This window comes from Nerophis ophidion, linkage group LG12 (assembly GCF_033978795.1).
Source record: "Nerophis ophidion isolate RoL-2023_Sa linkage group LG12, RoL_Noph_v1.0, whole genome shotgun sequence".
Lineage (NCBI taxonomy): Eukaryota > Metazoa > Chordata > Actinopteri > Syngnathiformes > Syngnathidae > Nerophis > Nerophis ophidion.
In genome coordinates this window covers 61,966,946-61,992,810 of record NC_084622.1, presented here as the reverse complement: position 1 = coordinate 61,992,810, position 25,865 = coordinate 61,966,946, and the positions used below count along the sequence as shown (strand labels likewise).

The following is a 25,865-nucleotide window of genomic DNA, read 5'->3' as shown; positions in this document are numbered from 1 at the left end:
ATGTATGTTTGTACAGTGAATGTATATGTACAGTATATGTATGTTTGTTTGTACAGTGAATGTATATGTACAGTATATGTATGTTTGTACAGTGAATGTATATGTACAGTATATGTATGTTTGTTTGTACAGTGAATGTATATGTACAGTATATGTATGTTTGTTTGTACAGTGAATGTATATGTACAGTATATGTATGTTTGTTTGTACAGTAAATGTATGTTTGTTTGTACAGTGAATGTATATGTACAGTATATGTATGTTTGTTTTGTACAGTAAATGTATATGTACAGTATATGTATGTTTGTTTGTACAGTGAATGTTTGTGCTGGTGTTGTTCTATTGTTGTTGTTGTATTTGCTGTTGTTGTTTGTGTCTCTCTGTCTAAACCCCCTCTTAGCCTCACAATTTCCCCCTCTGTATATGTATGTTTGTTTGTACAGTGAATGTATATGTACAGTATATGTATGTATGTTTGTTTGTACAGTGAATGTATATGTACAGTATATGTATGTATGTTTGTACAGTGAATGTGCGCGTGGATGGAAGAGGTTTTAAATTAATTAGCGGTAATCACTGATCCACAACATGTGTGTTCTGGGATCAACTGGTGACCCTTCAAAAGGTGTACCCCAAAGTTAGGTGGGATAAGCTCGAGCTCACCCATGACCCTAATGAGGACCAGCAGTGCAAAAATGAAAGAATAAGTAAATAATTAAAAAAATATATATACAAAAATAAATAAATACTTAGCAGACGGGCAGCAGTGCATGTGCCTCACAATACGAAGGTCGTGAGTTCAATCCCGGGCTCGGGATCTATCTGTGTGGAGTTTGCATGTTCTCTCCGTGACTGCGTGGGTTCCCTCCGGGTACTCCGGCTTCCTCCCACTTCCACAAACATGCAACTGGGGATAGGTTGATTGGCAACACTAAATTGCCCCTAGTGAGTGAATTCATCCACCCATCCATTTTCTACCACTTGTCCCTTTTGGGGTCGCTGGAGCCTATCTCAGCTGCATTCCGGCGGAAGGCCGGGTCATGCTTGCCAACCTTGAGACCTCCGATTTCAGGGGGACGTTGTTGGGGGCGTGGTTAGTAGGGCAGGAGTATATTTACAGCTATCCATCCATCCATTTTCTACCACTTATTCCCTTTGGGGTCGCGAGGGGCGCTGGTGCCTATCTCAGCTACAATCGGGGGGAAGGCGGGGTACACCCTGGACAAGTCGCCACCTCATTGCAGTATGTGTAGAAATCTTTATTTATAATTGAATCACTTGTTTATTCTCAAGTGTTTAGTTATTTTTATATATTTTTTCCAAATAGTTCAGGAAAGACCACTACAAATGAGCAATGTTTTGTTATACAATTGAATAAATCAGAAACTGATGACATAGTTCTGTATTTTACTTCTTTTTTTTTTATTTCTACCAAAAATTATTTGCTCTGATTAGGGGGTACTTGAATTAAAAAGCCGTAGATGTTATTGTCACATGTGCATGCACAGTAGATGGCAGTCTTGTCCTGTTTAAGAGTGTCACAACATTGCTGTTTATGGCAGACGAACTGCTTTACGGTAGACGAAAACGTGACTGCTGTTGTTGTGTGTTGTTGCCATGCTGGGAGGACGTTAATGAGACTGCCTAACAATAAACCCACATAAGAAACCAAGAACTCGCCCTCGATCATTCTACAGTTATAACGTCATTGGGCAGGCACTCTGTTTATATTGTGGGAAAGCGGACGTGAAAACAGACTTTTGATATGTCACTCAGGTCCGCCTGAATTTCGGGAGATTTTCGGGAGAAAATTTGTCCCAGGAGGTTTTCGGAAGAGGCGCTGAATTTCGTGAGTCTCCGGAAGATCCGGGAGGGTTAGCAAGTATGGTCGGGGTACACCCTGGACAAGTCGCCACCTCATTGCAGTAGTGTGCGAATGTGTGTGTGAATGTTGTCTGTCTATCTGTGTTGTCCCTGTGATGAGGTGGCGACTTGTCCAGGGTGTACCCCGACCATACTTGCTAACCCTCCCGGATCTTCCGGAGACTCACGAAATTCAGCGCCTCTTCCGAAAACCTCCTGGGACAAATTTTCTCCCGAAATTCAGGCGGAGCTGGAGGCCACACCCCCTCCAGCTCCATGCGGACCTGAGTGACATATCAAAAGTCTGTTTTCACGTCCACTTTCCCACAATATAAACAGAGTGGCTGCCCAATGACATTATAACTGTAGAATGATCGAGGGCGAGTTCTTGGTTTCTTATGTGGGTTTATTGTTAGGCAGTCTCATTCACGTCCTCCCAGCACGGCAACAACACACAACAACAGCAGTCACGTTTTCGTCTACCGTAAAGCAGTTCGTCTTCCATAAACAGCAATGTTGTGACACTCTTAAACAGGACAATACTGCCATCTACTGTGCATGCATATGTGACAATAACATCTACGGCTTTTAGAGATGTACCCCCTGTGAACATTTTTTTAATTCAAGTAACCCCTAATAGGGGGTACTTGTCCAGACTTGTACCTGGACAAGTCGCCACCTCATCGCAGTAGTGTGCGAATGTGAGTGTGAATGTTGTCTGTCTATCTGTGTTGGCCCTGCGATGAGGTGGCGACTTGTCCAGGGTGTACCCCACCTTCTGCCCGAATGCAGCTGAGATAGGCTCCAGGATCCCCCGCAACCTCAAAAGGGACAAGTGGTAGAAAATGGATGGATACTTAGCAGACTTTTTAGTGGATAGGTGTACAAATAAATTGATTTAAATCAAAAATGTTGTTGAATCAAGAATGAACTCAAATCGAATTGTCCCCTCCAAGAACCGGGAATCGAATTAAAGAATTCCATCCTTATTAAAATACGTAATACATAAATTCAAATGTAAATGTTTGATCACACTGGGTGTAATAGCTCCCGAATTATGTTATTATATGATAATTGGCACAATCATTTAGGGCCTGATCGGGCGAGATTGACATGTCAGGGCTTTTAAATGATCAGTATTGTGAACTGAAAAATTAGTCAAATGGATAAAATGTAGATTTGTTTAAATGCATGATTATTGTTTGGAGATTACAGACATTATGCATACACAGTGGTACTTTATATTATTTATAATGTTCGTCAAAACTTTATCCCAGCTTGTTATACATTTTACCCCAGTTTTCGAATACAAGTCATTTGAAAACAAAACCCCAAACCAACCCAAAAGTTGGCACGTTAAGTAAATCGTAAATAAAAACAGAATACAATGATTTGGAAATCCTTTTCAACGTATATTCAATTGAATAGACTGCAAAGACAAGATACTCAATGTTCAAACTGGTAAACCTTATAAGTTTTTGCAAATATTAGCTCATTTGGAATTCGATGCCTGCAACATGTTTCAAAAAAAGCTGGCAAAAGTGGCAAAAAAGACAGGAATGCTCATGACACTTTTTGGAACATCCCACAGGTAAACAGGCTAATAATTGTGTATAAAAGCAGCTTCTATGAAATGCTCAGTCATTCACAAACAAGGATGGGGCTCGGTTCACCACTTTGTAAACAAATGCTTGAGCAAATTGTCCATCAGTTTAAGAACAACATTTCTCATCGAGCTATTGCAAGGAATTTAAGGATTTCACCACCTGCAGTCCGTAATATCGTCAAAAAGTTCAGAGAATCTGGGGAAATCACTGCACATAAGCGGCAAGGCCCGTGACCTTCGATCCGTCAGGCTGTACTGCATCAAAAAAAGGACATCAGTGTGTAAAGGAAATCACCACATGGGCTTAGGGAACCACTGTCAGTAACTACACTTTGTCGCAACATCTGTAAGTGCAAGTTAAAACTCTACTATGCAAATCCAAAGCCATTTATCAACAACACCCAGAAACGCCGCCGGCTTCGCTGGGCCCGAGCTCATCTAAGATGGACTGAAGCAAAGTGGAAAAGTGTTCTGTGGTCTGGCGAGTCCACATTTCAAATGTTTTTTTGGAAACTGTGGACGTTGTGTCTTAAGTTACAAAGAGGAAAAGAAACATCCGGACTGTTATTGGCGCAAAGTTCAAAAGCCAGCATCTGTGATGGTATTTTCCAAGGCATGAGTAACTTTAACATCTATAAAGGCCCTATTAATGTTGAATGGTACATACAAGTTTGGGAGCAACATATGTTGCCATCCAAGCAACGTCTTTTTCATGGACGCCCCTGCTTATTTTAGCAAGACAATGCCAAACTTGTTCTGCACGTGTTATAACAGCGTGTAGGCCTGCATGTAGTCCAGACCTGTCTCCCATTGAAAACGTGTGGCGCATTATGAAGCTTAAAATACCACAACGGAGACTGTTGAACAACTTAAGCTGCACATCAAGCAAGGGGAATGAATTCCACCTGAAAAGCTTCAAAAATGTGTTTCCTCGGTTCCCAAACGTTTACTGAGTGTTGTTGAAAGGAAAGGCCGTGTAACACAGTGGTAAAAATGCCCCTGTGCCAACTTCTTTTCAATGTGTTGCTGCCATTAAATTCTAGGTTATTGATTATTTGCAAAATAAAATGTAAGTTTCTCAGTTCGAATATTAAATATTTTGTATTTGCGGTCAATTCAATTGAATATAAGTTGAAAAGGATTTGCAAATCATTGTATTCCGTTTATATTTACATCTAACACAATTTCCTCATGTGGAAACGGGGTTTGTACTATACTATCGTTCTTGTGGTACACATGGGACTAAATCTGGGACTTTGGGAACTACATTTAGTGTCATCTAAGACAAAGTTCTTTGAATCAGTAAAAGACTGCAAAAAGTAATAACACAAGCACTTTATTTGTGAATATGTTATCTAACTGCTAATATGTGAGCTAATTATATCCCACAAATTGTCAGTTGCGTGAATCTGTTGCTGTGCACAGCCCGCCCCGGGCGAGATTTTGACTCCTTGAATACGGTTTTGTGCAGCAGAGTTGTGCAAATGTGAATTTCACACATGGCTGCACTGAAAGGAGGGATGCACAAACTGACCTCATCTTCTCGTGTGGGCAGATGGACCCAATTGACCTTTGCGCTGAGGTCGAAGTGGCCTGGTGTCGCACTGCAGCAGTCAACATGCGGCGCTCATTAGCGGGGAGCACCGTCTCATTTTAGGGAGCAGCACTAATGTTAATAAAGAACACCGGAGGAACTATATTGCTTGTTAACTAAGGTCATAAGTGGACTTGTTTTTGTTCTGATGAATAATGGATGCAATAAGCCATTCTTCCTTGTAAGGACTATTACAAACCCCGTTTCCATATGAGTTGGGAAATTGTGTTAGATGTAAATATAAACGGAATACAATGATTTGCAAATCCTTTTCAACCCATATTCAATTGAATTCACTACAAATACAACATATTTGATGTTCAAACTCATAAACTTTTTTGTTTGTTTTTGCAAATAATAACTTAGAATTTCATGGCTGTAACACGTGACAAAGTAGTTGGGAAAGGGCATGTTCACCACTGTGTTACATCACCTTTTCTTTTCACAACACTCAATAAACGTTTGGGAACTGAGGAAACTAATTGTTGAAGCTTTGAAAGTGGAATTCTTTCCCATTCTTGTTTTATGTAGAGCTTCAGTCGTTCAACAGTCTGGGGTCTCCGCTGTCGTATTTTACGCATCATAATACGCCACACATGTTCGATGGGGGACAGGTCTGGACTGCAGGTGGGCCAGGAAAGTACCCGCACTCTTTTTTTTACGAAGCCACGCTGTTGTAACACGTGCTGAATGTGGCTTGGCATTGTCTTGCTGAAATAAGCAGGGGCGTCCATGATAACGTTGCTTGGATGACAACATCTATTGCTCCAAAACCTGTATATACCTTTCAGCATTAATGGTGCCTTCACAGATGTGTAAGTTACCCATGCCTCGGGCACTAATGCACCCCCATACCATCACAGATGCTGGCTTTTGAACTTTGCGTCACTAACAGTCTGGATGGTTCGCTTCCCCTTTGGTCCGGATGAAACGATGTCGAATATTTCCAAAAATAAATTTGAAATGTGGACTCGTCAGACCACAGAACACTTTTCCACTTTGCATCAGTCCATTTTAAATGATGTCGGGCCCAGAGAAGCCGGCGGCGTTTCTGGATGTTGTTGATAAATGGCGTTCGCTTTGCATAGTAGAGCTTTAACTTGCACTTACAGATGTAGCGACCAACTGTATTTAGTGACCGTGGTTTTCTGAAGTGTTCCTGAGCCCATGTGGTGATATCCTTTAGAGATTGATGTTGGTTTTTGATACAATGCCGTCTGAGGGATCGAAGGTCACGGTCATTCAATGTTGGTTTCCGGCCATGCCGCTTACGTGGAGTGATTTCTTCAGATTCTCTGAACCTTTTGCTGATATTATGGAGCGTAGATGTTGAAATCCCTAAATTTCTTGCAATTGCACTTTGAGAAACGTTGTTCTTAAACTGTTTGACTATTTGCTCACGCAGTTGTGGACAAAGGGGTGTACCTCGCCCCATCCTTTCTTGTGAAAGGATGGGCCGCCCACCTGTTCCCAATTAGCCTGCACACCTGTGGAATGATCCAAATAAGTGTTTGATAAGCATTCCTCAACTTTATCAGTATTTATTGCCACCTTTCTCAACTTCTTTGTCTCGTGTTGCTGGCATTACATTCTAAAGTTAAAAGCCTACTGAAATGAGATGTTCTTATTTAAACGGGGATAGCAGGTCCATTCTATGTGTCATACTTGATCATTTCGCGATATTGCCATATTTTTGCTGAAAGGATTTAGTAGAGAACATCCACGATAGAGTTCGCCACTTCTGGTACTTCCTGAAAAAGCCTCGCCTTTACCGGAATTCGCAGACGATGACGTTGGGGGCTCCTCACATATTCACATTGATTTTAATGGGAGCCTCCAAGAAAAACAGTTATTCGGACCGAGAAAACGACAATTTCCCCATTAATTTGAGCGAGGATGAAAGATTCGTGTTTGAGGATATCGAGACCCAGGATGGACCGCTCGTCGGGACCCAGGATGGACCGCTCGCCTGTATCGGTTGGGGACATCTCTACGCTGCTGATCCGCTTGAGATGGTTTCCTGTGGACGTGACTCTCGCTGCTGTCTTGGATCCGCTTGAACTGAACTCTCGCGGCTGTGTTGGAGCCACTATGGATTGAACTTTCACAGTATCATGTTAGACCCGCTCGACATCCATTGCTTTCGGTCCCCTAGAGGGGGGGGGTTGCCCACATCTGAGGTCCTCTCCAAGGTTTCTCATAGTCAGCATTGTCACTGGCGTCCCACTGGATGTGAATTCTCCCTGCCCACTGGGTGTGAGTTTTCCTTGCCCTTTTGTGGGTTCTTCCGAGGATGTTGTAGTCGTAATGATTTGTGCAGTCCTTTGAGACATTTGTGATTTGGGGCTATATAAATAAACATTGATTGATTGATTGATTGATTGATAGCGACTGACTAGAAAAAAAAAAACGCGATAGCATTGAGACGAATTCCGATGTTTTTAAACACATTTACTGGGATAATTCTGGGAAATCCTTTATCTTTCTATTGTGTTGCTAGTGTTTTAGTGAGATTAATAGTACCTGATAGTCGGAGGGGTGTGTTGACGCCATGTCTCACGGGTGTCGACGCCACCTGTACGGACGACACAAGTTCAGCTGATATCCGGTAAGTGGCGACTTTTTAACCACAATTTTCTCACCGAAACCTGCTGGTTGACATTCGGTTGGGATCCATGTCTGCTTATCAACCCATATTCAGTTGAATATGCTACAAAGACAACATATTAGATGTTCAAACTGATAAAAATTTTTTTTTTTTGCATCTGATCCATAGAAAAGTTTCAGCTTTGGGAATTTTAAACAAGGAATCACCATGTGTTTGTGTGGCTAAAGGCTATAGCTTCCCACCTCCATCTTTCTACTGTGACTTCTCCAATATTAATTGAACAAATTGCAAAAAATTCAGCAACACAGATCTCCAAAATACTGTGTAATTGTGCCGTTAAAGCAGACGACTTTTAGCTGTGTGTGTGCGTAGCGCTCATACTTCCTAAAAACGCGTGACGTCCTGCGTACGCGTCATCATTACATGACGTTTCCAAGACGAAACTCCCGGGAAATTTAAAATTGTAATTTAGTAAACTAAAAAAGCCGTATTGGCATGTGTTGCAATGTTAATATTTCATCATTGATATATAAACTATCAGACTGCGTGGTCGCTAGTAGTGGCTTTCAGTAAATAAATAAACGGGTTGTACTTGTATAGCGCTTTTCTACCTTCAAGGTACTCAAAGCGCTTTGAAACTACTTCCATATTTACCCATTCACACACTGATGGAGGGAGCTGCCATGCAAGGCGCCAACCAGGAGCAAGGGTGAAGTGTATTGCTCAGGACACAACGGACGTGACGAGGTTGGTACTAGGTGGGGATTGAACCAGGGACGCTCGGGTTGCGCACGGCCACTCTCCCACTGCGCCACGCCCTTTAATGATTATTTGCAACAACAACAATGGAAATGTTATCAGTTTGAACATCAAATATGTTGTCTTTGTAGCATATTCAACTGAATATGGGTTGAAAATGATTTGCAAATCATTGTATTTCGTTTATATTTACATCTAACACAATTTCCCAACTCATACGGAAACGGGGTACTCTTTTTTGCGTCATTATACCTCCATACATCGTATAAATCCGACAATTTTGGAAAAGTACCCCGCCTGCTGTGGTTTTGAAGTTATAGCTGTAATAGTTCCATATCCCTTAGCTTTTCAACCAAAAACAACAAGTTGACATTTGCATAATATTTTATACAGGCTTTGGATGACTGAGAGTAATGATATTGTGATTCCCAGGGTGGGAGAACGTGTATGGCTTCGACATGACTTGTATTCGCAATGTGGCAATCAGGGAGCCGCTGGTCGACGTGGTGGACCAGAAACAGGTGGTGACCAACTCCTGCCTGGTCAAAGTAAGTCAAATATTTACGCTTGGCTTACGTTCAGTCCACTTCTGTCTTACGTGTGAGTATTATTCACTGTTTCTATACCACTTAATCACGCACCAGCTGTATGGAAGCCATTTCCTCCGCTGAAAGAATATAAATATGGAAAAAAATCTCTTAATTATGATAGAAAAACTACAAATTTTGAGCTATAAAGTCAAAAGTATGCGCTGACAAGTCAAAATCGTGGTATGACAAGTTATGTTGTTACTGTTGGCTTAAACAGGGGTCCCCAAACATTTTGACTCGGGGGGGCCACATTGGGTTAAAGCAGATTTCTTGAAAAATGTTTTGCATACTCCTCAGCATGTCTGGTTGTATAATGACGTTTCAAATTGTATTCCTTGTTGCACCGCAAGTTTCTCCGTGCAAATAAGACACGTCGGGGTGGCCCTGTGCTCAACATCTTCCACTTTTCCTGGAATTGTCTTTGCACAACACTAACCTTTTCTCTTCACTGCAGGCTTTGAAAAAAGACATGTTTGGGGTTGTGGTATATATTTTGTACTTAGCCGACACATGTCGTTCCGCTTTTCCTCCCTACAGCAACACTTCAGTCGGCGGATAATAGCCGAGAAAGTACACTCGAGGGCCGATTTAGTGTTGCCAATCAACCTATCCCCAGGTGCATGTCTTTGGCGGTGGGAGGAAGCCGGAGTACCCGGAGGGAACCCACGCAGTCACGGGGAGAACATGCAAACTCCACACAGAAATATCCCGAGGACAACTCCGGACCTTCGTATTGTGAGGCACATGCACTAACCCCATTATTTTGAATTAATCACCAAAAATGATTCCCGGGCGAGGCCACCGCTGCTGCTCACTGCTCCCCTCACCTCCCAGGGGGTGATCAAGGGTGATGGGTCAAATGCAGGGAATAATTTTGCCACATCTAGTATGTGTGTGACAATCATTGGTACTTTAACTTTGAATTGTGTGTGGTGGGTGGACATTTGGCTTCACGGTGGCAGAGGGGTTAGTGCGTCTGCCTTACAATACGAAGCTCCTGCAGTCCTGGGTTCAAATCCAGGCTCGGGATCTTTCTGTGTGGAGTTTGCATGTTCTCCCCGTGAATGCGTGGGTTCCCTCCGGGTACTCCGGCTTCCTCCCACTTCCAAAGACATGCACCTGGGGATAGGTTGATTGGCAACACTAAATTGGCCCTAGTGTGTGAATGTGAGTGTGAATGTTGTCTGTCTATCTGTGTTGGCCCTGCGATGAGGTGGCGACTTGTCCAGGGTGTACCCTGCCTTCTGCCCGATTGTAGCTGAGATAGGCGCCAGCGCCCCCCGCGACCCCAAAAGGGAATAAGCGGTAGAAAATGGATGGATGGATGGGTGGACATTTTTTTTTTTTTTTTTACAATTTCCACTTTTGGCACAAGTATCAAAATGTATTTGGATACTTTTCGAAATTGCCTTATTGAAAGGCAGAATTATGAGATGTAAGATTAAAATAATAAAGCAAAATGTCAAAATTGTGAGCTAAAAAGTAAACAAAAATATATATACAAAAGTCATAACTATAATCATGAGGTAAAAAGTTTAAATTATGATATAAAATCTAAATTATTAGATAAGAAGTGGAAATTATGGGATAAGAGAGTCGTAATTATGTGATAAAACAGTCAAAACTATGAGAAAGAAAATCATACCTTTGAGCATGAGATACAAAGTCTAATTTATGTTATACGAAATTCCTAATTATAAAGTATGACATTTTAATTATAAAATAAAATGTTGATATTATGGGAATAAAATCAATTCATAATAAGGCAACAAGTCAAAACCATAAGAACAACGGTTGAGATTATGTGATGAAAAGTTGAAAGTATGACATATGAAATCATAACTATAAAAATCTAAATTGTGAAATAAAAGCTTGAGATTATGTGATAAAAAAAGTCATAATTATGAGATAAAAAGTTGAAATCGTGACCACCATGGCTGAGTAATTCTATATATGATCATTTCAGCGTGGAAACAAAAGGTTACAGTGAAGAAAAAATGTGCAGTGTCTCGTAATTTCATGTCTTTTTGAAATGGAACTGATTCTGCACGGATAATTAGTGTAAAGGACATTTAAAAGGCCGATACGGTGTACCATTTCGCACACATTAGTATCACTACCAGTAACCCTTCTGCTAAAACGTATAATTACTGCTTTTGCTTGGCCCATTGTCACTTTTATTGTGTGATTGTTCCATCATTCTACACTTGCTGCTTGCCAGGGACGTTTTTTTTCTTCTATTTTTGATAATAAAACCAATGAGTGATGCTGATTGTCAACTATCAAAGATGGGATTTTGCAAAGCCAGTGGCGGCGTGGCACGGTTGGTAGAGCGGCCGTGCCAGCGACTGGAGGGTTCCAGGTTTGATCCCGGCTTCCACCATCCTAGTCACTGCTGTTATGTCTTTGGGCAAGGCACTTTACCCACCCACACTGGTTTAAAATGCAGATAATGGGTTTCACTATGTAAAGCGCTTTGAGTCTCTAGGGAAAAGCGCTATATAAATATAATTAACTTCACATTTTATGAAAAAAAGATTAGAACGGTAAAAATAAATGACTGCTGCTCTGATTGCAGTCTAATTTTGGATCGTGGAGAAGAAAATGCCAGATGAGGGTGTTGACGTGGATGAATTTAGGATAAATTACCTAACTTTTGAATTTTCAAATATGACCTAATGCAGGGGTCGGGAACCTTTATGGCTGAGAGAGCCCAAAAGCCAAATATTTTAAAATGTATTTCCGTAAGAACCATATAATATTTTTTATCAACACTGAACACAACTAAACGCGTGCCTTTTTGAGTAAGACCAACATTTCTAGAGTATAATAGGTCTCTTATTCGTTGGAATAACATTGTTATTCTGAAGCTAACTGTGGAGGGGGCGTGACCTGCGGGCCTGCAGCGACAGGTGCGTAGAAGGCCCACCTGGGCCTTTTTATCTATTCACCTGTCGCTCTGTTACAAACAGCAGCCAGGAGGAGAGACGGGGTTGGGGCTGGAAATACAATTGCTGGAAAACAACTGAGAGACTTATTGAAAAATAAAACAATACTGCAACCCTGAAACAGGCTCTCATGTCGGTGCTTGGAGGTCTGAAGAACCCCCTGGAGGACAAGCCCCACACTAACCAATAATAACTAAATAACTTCTTAGCATTAACGCAACTTCTTGCACGGATGGATGGATTAAAGATGCATGAGAATGTTTTATATTTTGAAAATTATAAATGAAATTATTCATTACTTATCGTTTTAAGCAACATCAGCTCAGATGTATCCAAGAGCCAGATGCAGTCATCAAAAGAGCCACATCTGGCTCCCGAGCCATAGGTTCCCTACCCCTGAGTTAATGCATTAGTAATCGTTACATGGGAAACACATTTGACTCTGATATTCCCCTCATTTTATGAGCAGTAAACAAAGCTCAATCCAGCTCACAGCATCTGGCATGAATACCAGTGTGCAAGCAAGTCCATATATCTTAAAAATAATGCCGGCAACAAACAAATCATTTCACTCGAGCTGATTTTATGCTGACTGAAGCTGGAAGTTGATCTGCGGTCTCCTGCATGAAGCATTGCATGAACATTGCTCATGAGAGTAAATCAGATCTACACTTTATATTTGGAAGATGCATCGCCTTGTACCGGTCAATTGATGTTTTTTAGCACATATAGTACAGAGTCACACAAATAAGTTAAGTATGCCTTTCTGTGACTCTTTGTGCTTTTGTATCTTTTGTGACATTACTAATAAAACTCCACAAACAAATATATTTTTTACAATTCACAAGTGAAAAAGCTCTTTTCATCAATTAAAAAAAATATTTGCAAGTAAAACAAATCATTTTCTGCAAGTTAAAACATTTGGTAGTACAAACCCTGTTTCCATATGAGTTGGGAAATTGTGTTTGATGTAAATATAAACGGAATGCAATGATTTGCAAATCATTTTCGACCCATATTCAGTTGAATATGCTACAAAGACAACATATTTGATGTTCAAATTGATAAACGTTTTGTGTTTTTTGCAAATAAACATTAACTTCAGAATTCGATGCGAGCAACACGTGACAAAGAAGTTGGGAAAGGTGGCAATGAATACTGATAAAGTTGAGGAATGCTCATCAAACACTCATTTTGTACATCCCACGGGTGTGCAGGCTAATTGGGAACAGGTGGGTGCCATGATTGGGTATAAAAACAGCTTCCCAAAAAATGCTCAGTCTTTCACAAGAAAGGATGGGGCGAGGTACACCCCTTTGTCCACAACTGCGTGAGCAAATAGTCAAACAGTTTAAGAACAATGTTTCTCAAAGTGCAATTGCAAGAAATTTAGGGATTTCAACATCTACGCTCCATAATATCATCAAAAGGTTCAGAGAATCTGGAGAAATCACTCCACGTAAGCGTCATGGCCGGAAACCAACATTGAATGACCGTGACCTTTGATCCATCAGACGGCACTATATCAAAAAACGACATCAATCTCTAAAGGATATCACCACATGGGCTCAGGAACACTTCAGAAAACCACTGTCACTGAATACAGTTTGTCGCTACATCTGTAAGTGCAAGTTAAAGCTCTACTATGCAAAGCGAAAACCATTTATCAACAACATCCAGAAACGCCGCCGGCTTGTCTGGGCCCGAGATCATCTAAGATGGACTGATGCAAAGTGGAAAAGTGTTCTGTGGTCTGACGAGTCCACATTTCAATTTTTGGGGGAAACTGTAGACGTGCTGTCCTCCGGATCGAAGAGGAAAAGAACCATCCGGATTGTTATAGGCGCAAAGATGAAAAGTGATGGTATGGGGGTGTATTAGTGGCCAAGAAATGGGTAACTTACACATCTGTGAAGGCACCAATAATGCTGAAAGGTACATACAGGTTTTGGAGCAACATATGTTGTCGTCCGAGCAACATTATCATGGACGCCCCTGCTTATTTCAGCAAAAAAATGCCAAACTACGTGTTACAACAGCATGGCTTCATAGTAAAAGAGTGCAGGTACTTTCCTGGCCCACCTGCAGTCCAGACCTGTCTCCCATGGAAAATGTGTGGCGCATAATGAAGCGTAAAATACGACAGCGGAGACCCCGGACCGTTGAACGACTGAAGTTCTACATTAAACAAGAATGGGAAAGAATTCCACTTTCAAAGCTTCAACAATTAGTTTCCTCAGTTCCCAAACATTTATTATTGAGTGTTGTTAAAAGAAAAGGTGATGTAACACAGTGGTGAACATGCCCTTTCCCAACTACTTGCGTGGCGCAGTGGGAGAGTGGCCGTGCGCAACCCGAGGGTCCCGGGTTCAAATCCCACCTAGTACCAACCTCGTCACGTCCGTTGTGTCCTGAGCAAGACACTTCACCCTTGCTCCTGATGGGTTCTGGTTGGCGCCTTGCATGGCAGCTCCCTCCATCAGTGTGTGAATGTGTGTGTGAATGGGTAAATGTGGAAGTAATGTCAAAGCGCTTTGAGTACCTTCAAGGTAGAAAAGCGCTATACAAGTACAACCCATTTATCATTTATTTATTTACTTTGGCACGTGTTGCAGCCATGAAATTCCAAGTTAATTATTATTCCCAGAATTATCCTAGTAAATGTGTCTAAAAACATCTGAATCCGTCCCAATGCAATCGCCTTTTTTTTTTTTTACTTTATTATTATTTTCTTCTTAATTTTTCTAGTCCTTCGCTATCAATTTCATCATCCACAAATCTTTCATCCTCGCTGAAATTAATGGGGAAATTGTCGTTATTATAAACAACGTGAGGACGTGAGGAGCCCTCTCCCTTGTGACGTCATTGTCTGCTACTTCCGGTAAAGGCAAGGCTTTTTTATTAGCAACCAAACTACGTGTTACAACAGTGTGGCTTCGTAGTAAAAGAGTGCGGGTACTTTCCTGGCCCGCCTGCAGTCCAGACCTGTCTCCCATCGAAAACGTGTGGCGCATTATGAAGCGTAAAATACGACAGCGGAGACCCCGGACTGTTGAACGACTGAAGCTCTACATTAAACAAGAATGGGAAAGAATTCCACTTTCAAAGCTTCAACAATTAGTTTCCTCCATTCCCAAACATTTATTGAGTGTTGTGAAAAGAAAAGGTGATGCAACACAGTGGTGAACATGCCCTTTCCCAACTACTTTGGCACGTGTTGCAGCCATGAAATTCCAAGTTAATTACTATTTGCAAAAGAAAATAAAGTTTATGGGTTTGAACATCAAATATGTTGTCTTTGTAGTGCATTCAACTGAATATGGGTTGAAAAGGATTTGCAAATCATTGTATTCCGTTTATATTTACATCTAACACAATTTGTATATGACAATAGCTTCAATATAGAGGGAACTTGTTTTCCATTATCCTGGTACTTTATGACCTCATTACCTGTGAGGTGATATACTTTGGTATACTGGATGTGAGAGATCCATCGCTCTCTGCTTACAGGAAGTGGACATCTACACGGTGAAGACTGAGGATCTTTCTTTCACGTCAGCATTCTGTCTGCAGATCCAGAGAAACGACTACATTCATGCACTGGTCACCTACTTCAACATAGAGTTCACCAAATGTCACAAAAAAACTGGTTTCTCCACAGGTAAGTAAGGGGTATTACTCTGCTCAACAACTTTATAAAGTCTCGCCGTTAAAACCTTGAAAATGTATTTAATATGTTTGATCGATACCGTCATACAACAACACATCTCTTTTTAAACAAGGGCTAATGCTGGAAATTAACATTAAAAATCGTCCCTCATCTGCAGCACTTTTGCGAAAATAAAATTGAGTTGCATTGTTGCAGACATTTTAGACTATGCACTTTTTTCCCTCAGGCTTATTACATTTTAGCTCATTTTTTGGGGAGAGTAAACAATGTACTGCCTTTAAATATGATCCACAGTAGATTAATACAACCATTACAATATCGAAAAATGCTTCAAAAAGGTTTCCTTAACAAATGATGCTGCTCCATTTCAACAGGGAATGATGGATTAATTGCAACAATTGTATAGTAATGCAGTATGGTATTGAAATAAAATGTACTTTCATATTCAGTATTGAAATGATAAAATAACCAAAGTCAATAATAACAATAATACTTAATAATACAATAATACTTAATAATACATCGTATTATTACAATTTTAATTTAATGCGTCGCCTTGTTTAATTGTTTGGTTGTCAAATGTTAGAGTTGTATTATTAAATAGAGTTCGGTGTCTAGCAGGACCGATAATCAGCATTTCCGTTTTTTTTGGCGTTGAGTTGCAAAAAGTTAGCAGACATCCATTGTTTAATTTCATTAAGACACGCCTCCAGCTGACTACAATCCGGCGTGTTGGTCAGCTTTAGGGGCATGTAGAGTGGGTGTCATCAGCATAGCAGTGAAAGCTAATACCGTATTTGCGTATGTCGTCACCTAGCGGCAGCATGTAGATGCTGAAGAGTGCAGGGCCAAGGACCGAACCTGGGGAACTCCACACGATACCTTAACGTAGTCCGAGGTCACATTGTTATGGGAGACACACTGCATTCCTATCAGTAAGATAAGAGTTAAACCAAGACCGTGGGCTAAGTCTGACATACCAATTCGTGTTTTGATACGTTCTAATAAAATATTATGATCGACGGTATCGAAAGCAGCGCTAAGATCGAGGAGCAGCAACATAGATGACGCATCAGAATCCATCGTTCGCAATAGATCATTAGTCATTTTTGCGAGAGCTGTCTCCGTGGAGTGATTTGCCCTGAAACCGGACTGAAAGGTTTCACATAGATTGTTAGACGCTAAGTGTTCATTTAACTGCTCCGCAACACCGATGTCCCACTGGGTGTGAGTTTTCCTTGCCCTTATGTGGGCCTACCGAGGATGTCGTGGTGGTTTGTGCAGCCCTTTGAGACACTAGTGATTTAGGGCTATATAAGTAAACATTGATTGATTGATTGATTGAATTCACATAAAGCAATTGTATTTGATGTATGTAATTGTTCACACTGTATTTCTACAGCAATGCAAATCAACAGCAATAGAAAGTATATTATGAAAGTAATGTTTGAAAACTGAACATACAGGTTTTTTAAAACGATTATTGAATCGATTTCCAAATGAAATAGTTATGTTGGCATGATTCAAAGCCTGGGTGATTGTGTGTGTGACTGACCTCTGGTGGAGATAAAGTAAATTGAACTATTATGAATTGAGTTTTGGTGAGTTAAATTGAATTTAACAGTAGTTCAGATTGTTGAGAAGAACTTCTAAACGTTTTTTTTTTCTAATTAGCAGTCTTGAAGGCACAATTAATGTCCATATAGTCAATTTGACATTTCAACGATACACATCCACACTTGATCAAAGAGAAGTAGGGGAGGAAGAAATGCAAGTTCAGCTACTAATCTACATAAGAAAGAGGCCTGTTTGGCAGCCTATTGTGTGTGTTTATTACGTGGACCTAGAACAGAAGGCTAGAAACTGATTGAAGTGTGCCTTGTATCGTCAATGACAGCCAAACTATTGGCAGGGATGGACAGGGGTACCGAAGCAGAGTCTGAATTATTGCTTAAAATGAAAAACACATACACTATATTGCCAAAAGTATTTGGCCACCCATCCAAATGATCAGAATTATGGTGTGGGTTGTCTTTCAGGAGCTGGGCTTGGCCCCTTAGTTCCAGTGAAAGGAACTTTAAAATGCTCCACGATACCAAAACAATTTGGACACGTCCATGCTCCCTACCTTGTGGGAACAGTTTGGAGCGGGCCCATTCCTCTTCCAACATGACAAGGTCCATAAAGACATGGATGACAAAGTGTGGATGAACTTGACTGGCCTGCACAGAGTCCTGACCTGAACCCGATAGAACATATTTGGGATTAATTAGATCAGAGACTGAGAGCTAGGCCTTCTCGACCAACGTCAGTGTGTGACCTCACCAATGTGCTTTTGGAAGAATGGCCGAAAATTCCTATAAACACACTCCGCAACCTTGTGGACAGCCTTCCCAGAAGAGTTGAAGATGTAATCGCTGCAAAATGTGGACCCACATCATATTGAACCCTATGGGTTAGGACTGGGATGGCACTTCAAGTTCATATGTGATTTAAGGCAGTGGCAAATACTTTTGGCAATATAGTGTACATGCACACAGAAAAAAAGCACAAATAACAACAAAAAAACAAGCTGATGTTAATTTTTCAAGTTCAGAACTGACATACTGAACTATCCATCCATCCATTTTCTACCGCTTATTCCCTTTTGGGGTCGCGGGGGGGCGCTGGCGCCTATCTCAGCTACAATCGGGCGGAAGGCAGGGTACACCCTGGACAAGTGGCCACCTCATCGCAGGGCCAACACAGATAGACAGACAACATTCACACACTAGGGCCAATTTAGTGTTGCCAATCAACCTATCCCCAGGTGCATGTCTTTGGAAGTGGGAGGAAGCCGGAGTACCCGGAGGGAACCCACGCAGTCACGGGGAGAACATGCAAACTCCACACAGAAAGATCCGAGCCTGGATTTGAACCCAGGACTGCAGGACCTTCGTATTGTGAGGCAGACGCACTAACCCCTCTGCCACCGTGAAGCCACACGGTGTTTCCTTGTTTAAAATTCCCGGAGGTAAAGCTTCACTATGGATCAGAGCGGTCAAGCGAACATGGTTCCCGACCCACTTGTCAACCGGCAGGTTTCGGTGAGAAATTTGTGGTAAAATGTCGCCTCTCACCTGAGCTTGCGCCGTCCATGCAGCTGCCGTGACTTCCCTCAGAGACTGGCGTCAAGACACCCGTGGACACACCCCTCCGACTATCAGGTACTATTTAATCTCACCAAAACACTAGCAACACAATAGAAAGATAAGGGGTTTCCCAGAATTATCCTAGTAAATGTGTCTAAAAACATCTGAATCCGTCCCAATGCATTTTTTTTTTTTTAACTTCCATCCATCCATCCATTTTCTACCGCTTATTCCCTTTCGGGCTCGCGGGGGGCGCTGGCGCATATCTCAGCTACAATCGGCGGAAGGCGGGGTACACCCTGGACAAGTCGCCACCTCATCACAGGGCCAACACAGATAGACAGACAACATTCACACACTAGGGCCAATTTAGTGTTGCCAATCAACCTATCCCCAGGTGCATGTCTTTGGAAGTGGGAGGAAGCCGGAGTACCCGGAGGGAACCCACGCATTCACGGGGAGAACATGCAAACTCCACACAGAAAGATCCCGAGCTTGGATTTGAACCCAGGACTGCAGGACCTTCGTATTGTGAGGCAGACGCACTAACCCCTCTGCCACCGTGAAGCCACACGGTGTTTCCTTGTTTAAAATTCCCGGAGGTAAAGCTTCACTATGGATCAGAGCGGTCAACGCGAACATGGTTCCCGACCACTTGTCAACCGGCAGGTTTCGGTGAGAAATTTGTGGTAAAAAGTCGCCTCTTACCGGAGATCAGCTGAGCTTGCGCCGTCCATTGCAGCTGCCGTGACTTCCCTCAGAGACTGGCGTCAAGACACCCGTGGGACACACCCCTCCGACTATCAGGTACTATTTAATCTCACTAAAACACTAGCAACACAATAGAAAGATAAGGTGTTTCCCAGAATTATCCTAGTAAATGTGTCTAAAAACATCTGAATCCGTCCCAATGCAATCGCCTTTTTTTTTTTTTTTTTTAAACTTCCATCCATCCATCCATTTTCTACCGCTTATTCCCTTTCGGGCTCGCGGGGGGCGCTGGCGCATATCTCAGCTACAATCGGGCGGAAGGCGGGTACACCCTGGACAAGTCGCCACCTCATCACAGGGCCAACACAGATAGACAGACAACATTCACACACTAGGGCCAATTTAGTGTTGCCAATCAACCTATCCCCAGGTGCATGTCTTTGGAAGTGGGAGGAAGCCGGAGTACCCGGAGGGAACCCACGCATTCACGGGGAGAACATGCAAACTCCACACAGAAAGATCCGAGCCTGGATTTGAACCCAGGACTGCAGGACCTTCGTATTGTGAGGCAGACGCACTAACCCCTCTGCCACCGTGAAGCCACACGGTGTTTCCTTGTTTAAAATTCCCGGAGGTGAAGCTTTACTATGGATCAGAGCGGTCAAGCGAACATGGTTCCCGACCACTTGTCAACCGGCAGGTTTCGGTGAGAAATTTGCGGTAGATCAGCTGAGCTTGCGCCGTCCATGCAGCTGCCGTGACTTCCCTCAGAGACTGGCGTCAAGACACCCGTGGACACACCCCTCCGACTATCAGGTACTATTTAATCTCACTAAAACACTAGCAACACAATAGAAAGATAAGGGGTTTCCCAGAATTATCCTAGTAAATGTGTCTAAAAACATCTGAATCCGTCCCAATGCAATTTTTTTTTTTAACTTCCATCCATCCATCCATTTTTCTACCGCTTATTCCCTTTCGGGCTCGCGGGGGGGCGCTGGCGCCTATCTCAGCTACAATCGGCGGAAGGCAGGGTACACCCTGGACAAGTCGCCACCTCATCGCAGGGCCAACACAGATAGACGGACAACATTCACACACTAGGGCCAATTTAGTGTTGCCAATCTACCTATCCCCAGGTGCATGTCTTTGGAAGTGGAGGAAGCTTATTATTATTTAATTTTTTTTCCTAGTCCTTCGCTATCAATTTCATCATCCACAAATCTTTCATCCTCGCTGAAATTAATGGGGAAATTGTCGTTATTATAAACAATGTGAGGACGTGAAGAGCCCTCTCCCTTGTGACGTCATCGTCTGCTACTTCCGGTAAAGGCAAGGCTTTTTTATTAGCAACCGAAAGTTGCGAACTTTATCGTGGATGTTCTTTACTAAATCCTTCAAGCAAAAATATGGCAATATCGCGAAATGATCAAGTATGACACATAGAATGGACCTGCTATCCCCGTTTAAATAAGAACATCTCATTTCAGTAGGCCTTTAAACAAGTTGAACAACTTATTCGGGTGTAACCATTTAGTGGTCCAATCTACTAATAAAGGTTTCAATCAATCAATCAAAACATGTATCACAGAGCAGGAACCACTATGAGGCCGTTATGATCGACAACCTGCCCACAGCAGCTCTACCTGCTACATTTAGGTAGACACAGACTATGAAAAGGAATGGTCTTTCACATAAATTTAGCTTTGCTTGCCGTTGTTTTATTAAAATAGGTTGTATTTTGCCTCATCCTTCACTTAAAGCATGTGGGAAGAATGCACGACCTGCCTGATTAGTCCGAAAGAGATGGTACAATATTATCGGCTCAACAGATGCTACCCCGGTGGTTGTTTTTAGTCCCACTCCTTAATGCTTCAATGACACGCAAGATTCTCATAAGAATGAGGCAAAAAATACAACCTTGGGTAATGAACTGTAGTGACTGTTGAGGCATATTTAAACAATGTGAATTACACAATGAATGAAGTTTCATGGCTTCACAGTGGCAGAGGGGTTAGTGCGTCTGCCTCACAATACGAAGGTCCGGCAGTCCTGGGTTCAAATCCAGGCTCGGGATCTTTCTGTGTGGAGTTTGCATGTTCTCCCCGTGAATGCGTGGGTTCCCCTCCGGGTACTCCGGCTTCCTCCCACTTCCAAAGACATGCACCTGGGGATAGGTTGATTGGCAACACTAAATTGGCCCTTAGTGTGTGAATGTTGTCTGTCTATCTGTGTTGGCCCTGCGATTAGGTGGCGACTTGTCCAGGGTGTACCCCGCCTTCCGCCCGATTGTAGCTGAGATAGGCGCCAGCGCCCCCCCGCGACCCCGAAAGGGAATAAGCGGTAGAAAATGGATGGATGGATGGATGAAGTTTCATCCATACCTCAGTCTGGAACAACCTCACAGTTGTTTTTCAGGATGATTACAAAAAAGGTTAAATTGTCCATGTCGTCCCAAGAGTGGAAAGCGTTAGAGTTGCAATTTAAGTGAAAAGCAACATTTCCAGGCCGAGTGACCCAATGCTAAATAGTAGGGTTGTGAATCTTTGGGTGTCGCACGATTCGATAATATATCGATTTTTTCGATTTAATTCGATTCTCGATTCAAAAACAATATTTTTCCGATTCAAAACGATTCTCTATTCATTCAATACATAGGATTTCAGCAGGATCTACCCCAGTCTGCTGACATGCTAGCAGGGTAGTAGATTTTTTTTTTTAAAAAAAGCTTTTATAATTGTAAAGGAAAATGTGATTGCAATAATGTGAATTTGTTTTAACTATTAAACAAACCGAAAATATGACTTATTTTATCTTTGTGAAAACATTGGACACAGTGTGTTGTCCAGCTTATGAGATGCCATGCAAGTGTAAGCCACTGTGACACTATTGTTCTTTTTTATTATTTTTATAAATGTCTAATAGGCTCCAGCCTATCTTGCCAATTGTATTGTACCATATGTCCCGGCAAGAAATCTGCGTTCAAAAGACTCCAGCTTATTAGTGATTCCTAGAACCCAAAAAAAGTCTGCGGGCTATAGAGCGTTTTCCGTTCGGGCTCCAGTACTCTGGAATGCCCTCCCGGTAACAGTTCGAGATGCCACCTCAGTAGAAGCATTTAAGTCTCACCTTAAAACTCATCTGTATACTCTAGCCTTTAAATAGACCTCCTTTTTAGACCAGTTGATCTGCCGCTTCTTTTCTTTCTCCTATGTCCCCCCCTCCCTTGTGGAGGGGGTCCGGTCCGATGACCATGGATGAAGTACTGGCTGTCCAGAGTCGAGACCCAGGATGGACCGCTCGTCGGGACCCAGGATGGACCGCTCGCCTGTATCGGTTGGGGACGTCTCTACGCTGCTGATCCGCTTGAGATGGGTTCCTGTCTTGGATCCGCTTGAACTGAACTCTCGCGGCTGTGTTGGAGCCACTATGGATTGAACTTTCACAGTATCATGTTAGACCCGCTCGACATCCATTGCTTTCGGTCCCCTAGAGAGGGGGGGTTGCCCACATCTGAGGTCCTCTCCAAAGTTTCTCATAGTCAGCATTGTCACTGGCGTCCCACTGGATGTGAATTCTCCCTGCCCACTGGGTGTGAGTTTTCCTTGCCCTTTTGTGGGTTCTTCCGAGGATGTTGTAGTCGTAATGATTTGTGCAGTCCTTTGAGACATTTGTGATTTGGGGCTATATAAATAAACATTGATTGATTGATTGATTGATTAATAATAATGTCAGTGAAGGACTTTTAATCACTGCTATGCTGAAATTATAACTAATATTGATTCTGTTGTTGATAATATTCATTTTTGTTTCGATACTTTTGGTTTGTTCTGTGTGGTGTTTGTGTCTCCTCAATTGCTCTGTTTATTGCAGTTCTGAGTGTTGCTGGGTCAGGTTTGGTTTTGGAATTGGATTGCATTGTTATGGTATTGCTGTGTAGTGGGTTGTTGGATTGATTAAATATAAATAAATAAATAAATAAAAAATAAATATAAAAAAAATAGATTTTTAAAAAATGAGAGTCGATTCTGAATCGCACACCGTAAACGATTTGATTCGTATTCGGATCGATTTTTTCCCTCGCCCCTACTAAATAGTGAGTACATTATAAAACAACTGAAAAAAAATACTTTACCCATGTGTGCTTGTGTGCGTCCCAGCTCCTGATGCTGCATACACCCACTGGAAGCAGACGGTCTTCTACCTGGAGGACTATCTGACCGTGCGAAGAGGAGAGGAAATCACTGGCAGCATTGCAATGAAGCCTAACGACAAAAATGTTGTGAGTATTACCTTTAACTTAAACCAGGATGAACATCAAATAAATATGAATCTTGGCAAATACTCACGTGGCCCATATCTTAACATTGCCTATTATTTTATTTCTGAATTAATTGCAAATTTGAGAATACTGACCGCCCTACTGATACTGAGTTTCTGCAGGTATCAGCGAATCTAATTTAATGTTTTTTAAACACCTTTTTTTAATGAAATTTAACAGATTTAATGTCCACATCAGAGTGTAGACCCGTTCTTATATATTGTCAAGAACATACAATTGTCTGGAAAGTGTAGACAAAATTGTAACTGAGGCCAAATTTAAAATATCATAATATATTTAATTTCTAATGCACTTTTAATCAAAAGGTTTATGTACTCATAACAAAAACAATGTATACAAAATAATAAGGACAGCAAACATTTTTAATTTCTGTGGTATTTGGTACTGTTGCGATTGGAAGGTGAAGAGCCTAAATAGGTAAACAAACATCAAAATAAAATGGACTCAATATTAGAAACACAACTTGCAGTTTAATAAATGTTGAACATCTCGAAGTGCAGTTTTTTTCCTCCAATTTGGAAAAACTGTCAAGTGGTTTGTTTTGTTGTCTTTTTGTTGCCAATTCCATTTTAATGCATTTTTAATGCTACACACATTGTACTTTATACCTTTTGAAGGAAATTTGAGCCTTAATAATAATCCAAATGTTAGAAGCACAACTTGCAATTTAATAAATGTTGAACATTTTGAAGGGCAGTTTTTTTCCTCCAATTTGGAAAAACTGTCAAGTGGTTTGTTTTGTTGTCTTTTTGTTGCCAATTCCATTTTAATGCATTTTTAATGCTCCACACATTGTACTTTATACCTTTTGAAGGAAATTTGAGCCTTAATAATAATCCAAATGTTAGAAGCACAACTTGCAATTTAATAAATGTTGAACATTTTGAAGGGCAGTTTTTTCCTCCAATTGGGAAAAAACTGTGTCAAGTGGTTTGTTTTGTTGTCTTTTTGTTGCCAATTGCATTTGTATGCATTTTTAATGCCTCCACACATTGTACTTTATACCTTTTGATGGAATTTTGAGCCTTAATAATAATCCTAATATTAGAAGCACAACTTGCAATTTAATAAATGTTGAACATTTTGAAGGGCAGTTTTTTCCTCCAATTTGGAAAAACTGTCAGGTGGTTTGTTTTGTTGCCTTTTCGTTGCCAATTGCATTTGTATGCATTTTTAATGCCTCCACACATTGTACTTTATACCTTTTGATGGAATTTTAAGCCTTAATAATAATCCCAATATCAGAAGCACAACTTGCAATTTAATAAATGTTGAACATCTTGAAGTGCAGTTTTTTCCTCCAATTGGGAAAAACTGTGTCAAGTGGTTTGTTTTGTTGTCTTTTTGTTGCCAATTGCATTTGTATGCATTTTTAATGCTCCACACATTGTACTTTATACCTTTTGATGGAATTTTGAGCCTTAATAATAATCCCAATATTAGAAGCACAACTTGCAATTTAATAAATGTTGAACATTTTGAAGGGCAGTTTTTTTTTCTTCCAATTGGGAAAACTGTGTCAAGTGGTTTGTTTTGTTGTCTTTTTGTTGCCAATTGCATTTGTATGCATTTTTAATGCTCCACACATTGTACTTTATACCTTTTGATGGAATTTTGAGCCTTAATAATAATCCCAATATTAGAAGCACAACTTGCAATTTAATAAAATGTTGAACATTTTGAAGTGCAGTTTTTTTCCTCCTATTTGGAAAAACTGTGTCAAGTGGTTTGTTTTGTTGTCTTTTTGTTGCCAATTGCATTTGTATGCATTTTTAATGCTCCACACATTGTACTTTATACCTTTTGATGGAATTTTGAGCCTTAATAGTAATCCCAATATTAGAAGCACAACATGCAATTTAATAAATGTTGAACATTTTGAAGGGCAGTTTTTTTCTTCCAATTGGGAAAAACTGTCTCAAATGGTTTTTTTTGTTGTCTTTTTGTTGCCAATTGCATTTTAATGCATTTTAATGCCTCCACACATTGTACTTTATACCTTTTGAAGGAAATTTGAGCCTTAATAATAATCCAAATATTAGA

At 41.2% G+C, this 25,865-nt stretch overlaps 1 protein-coding gene across 1 annotated transcript in view; it reads left to right on the top strand.

The window, feature by feature from the left end:
• LOC133563672 (protein arginine N-methyltransferase 8-B-like) overlaps positions 1 to 25,865 on the top strand; it is a 108,446-nt gene that overhangs the window by 79,096 nt on the left and 3,485 nt on the right. Inside the window, exons 7-9 of the mRNA XM_061917942.1 lie at positions 8,863 to 8,978; positions 15,479 to 15,629; positions 23,641 to 23,762. Coding sequence (XP_061773926.1) covers positions 8,863 to 8,978; positions 15,479 to 15,629; positions 23,641 to 23,762 — 389 coding nt within the window. The remainder of the gene's footprint in view (positions 1 to 8,862; positions 8,979 to 15,478; positions 15,630 to 23,640; positions 23,763 to 25,865) is intronic.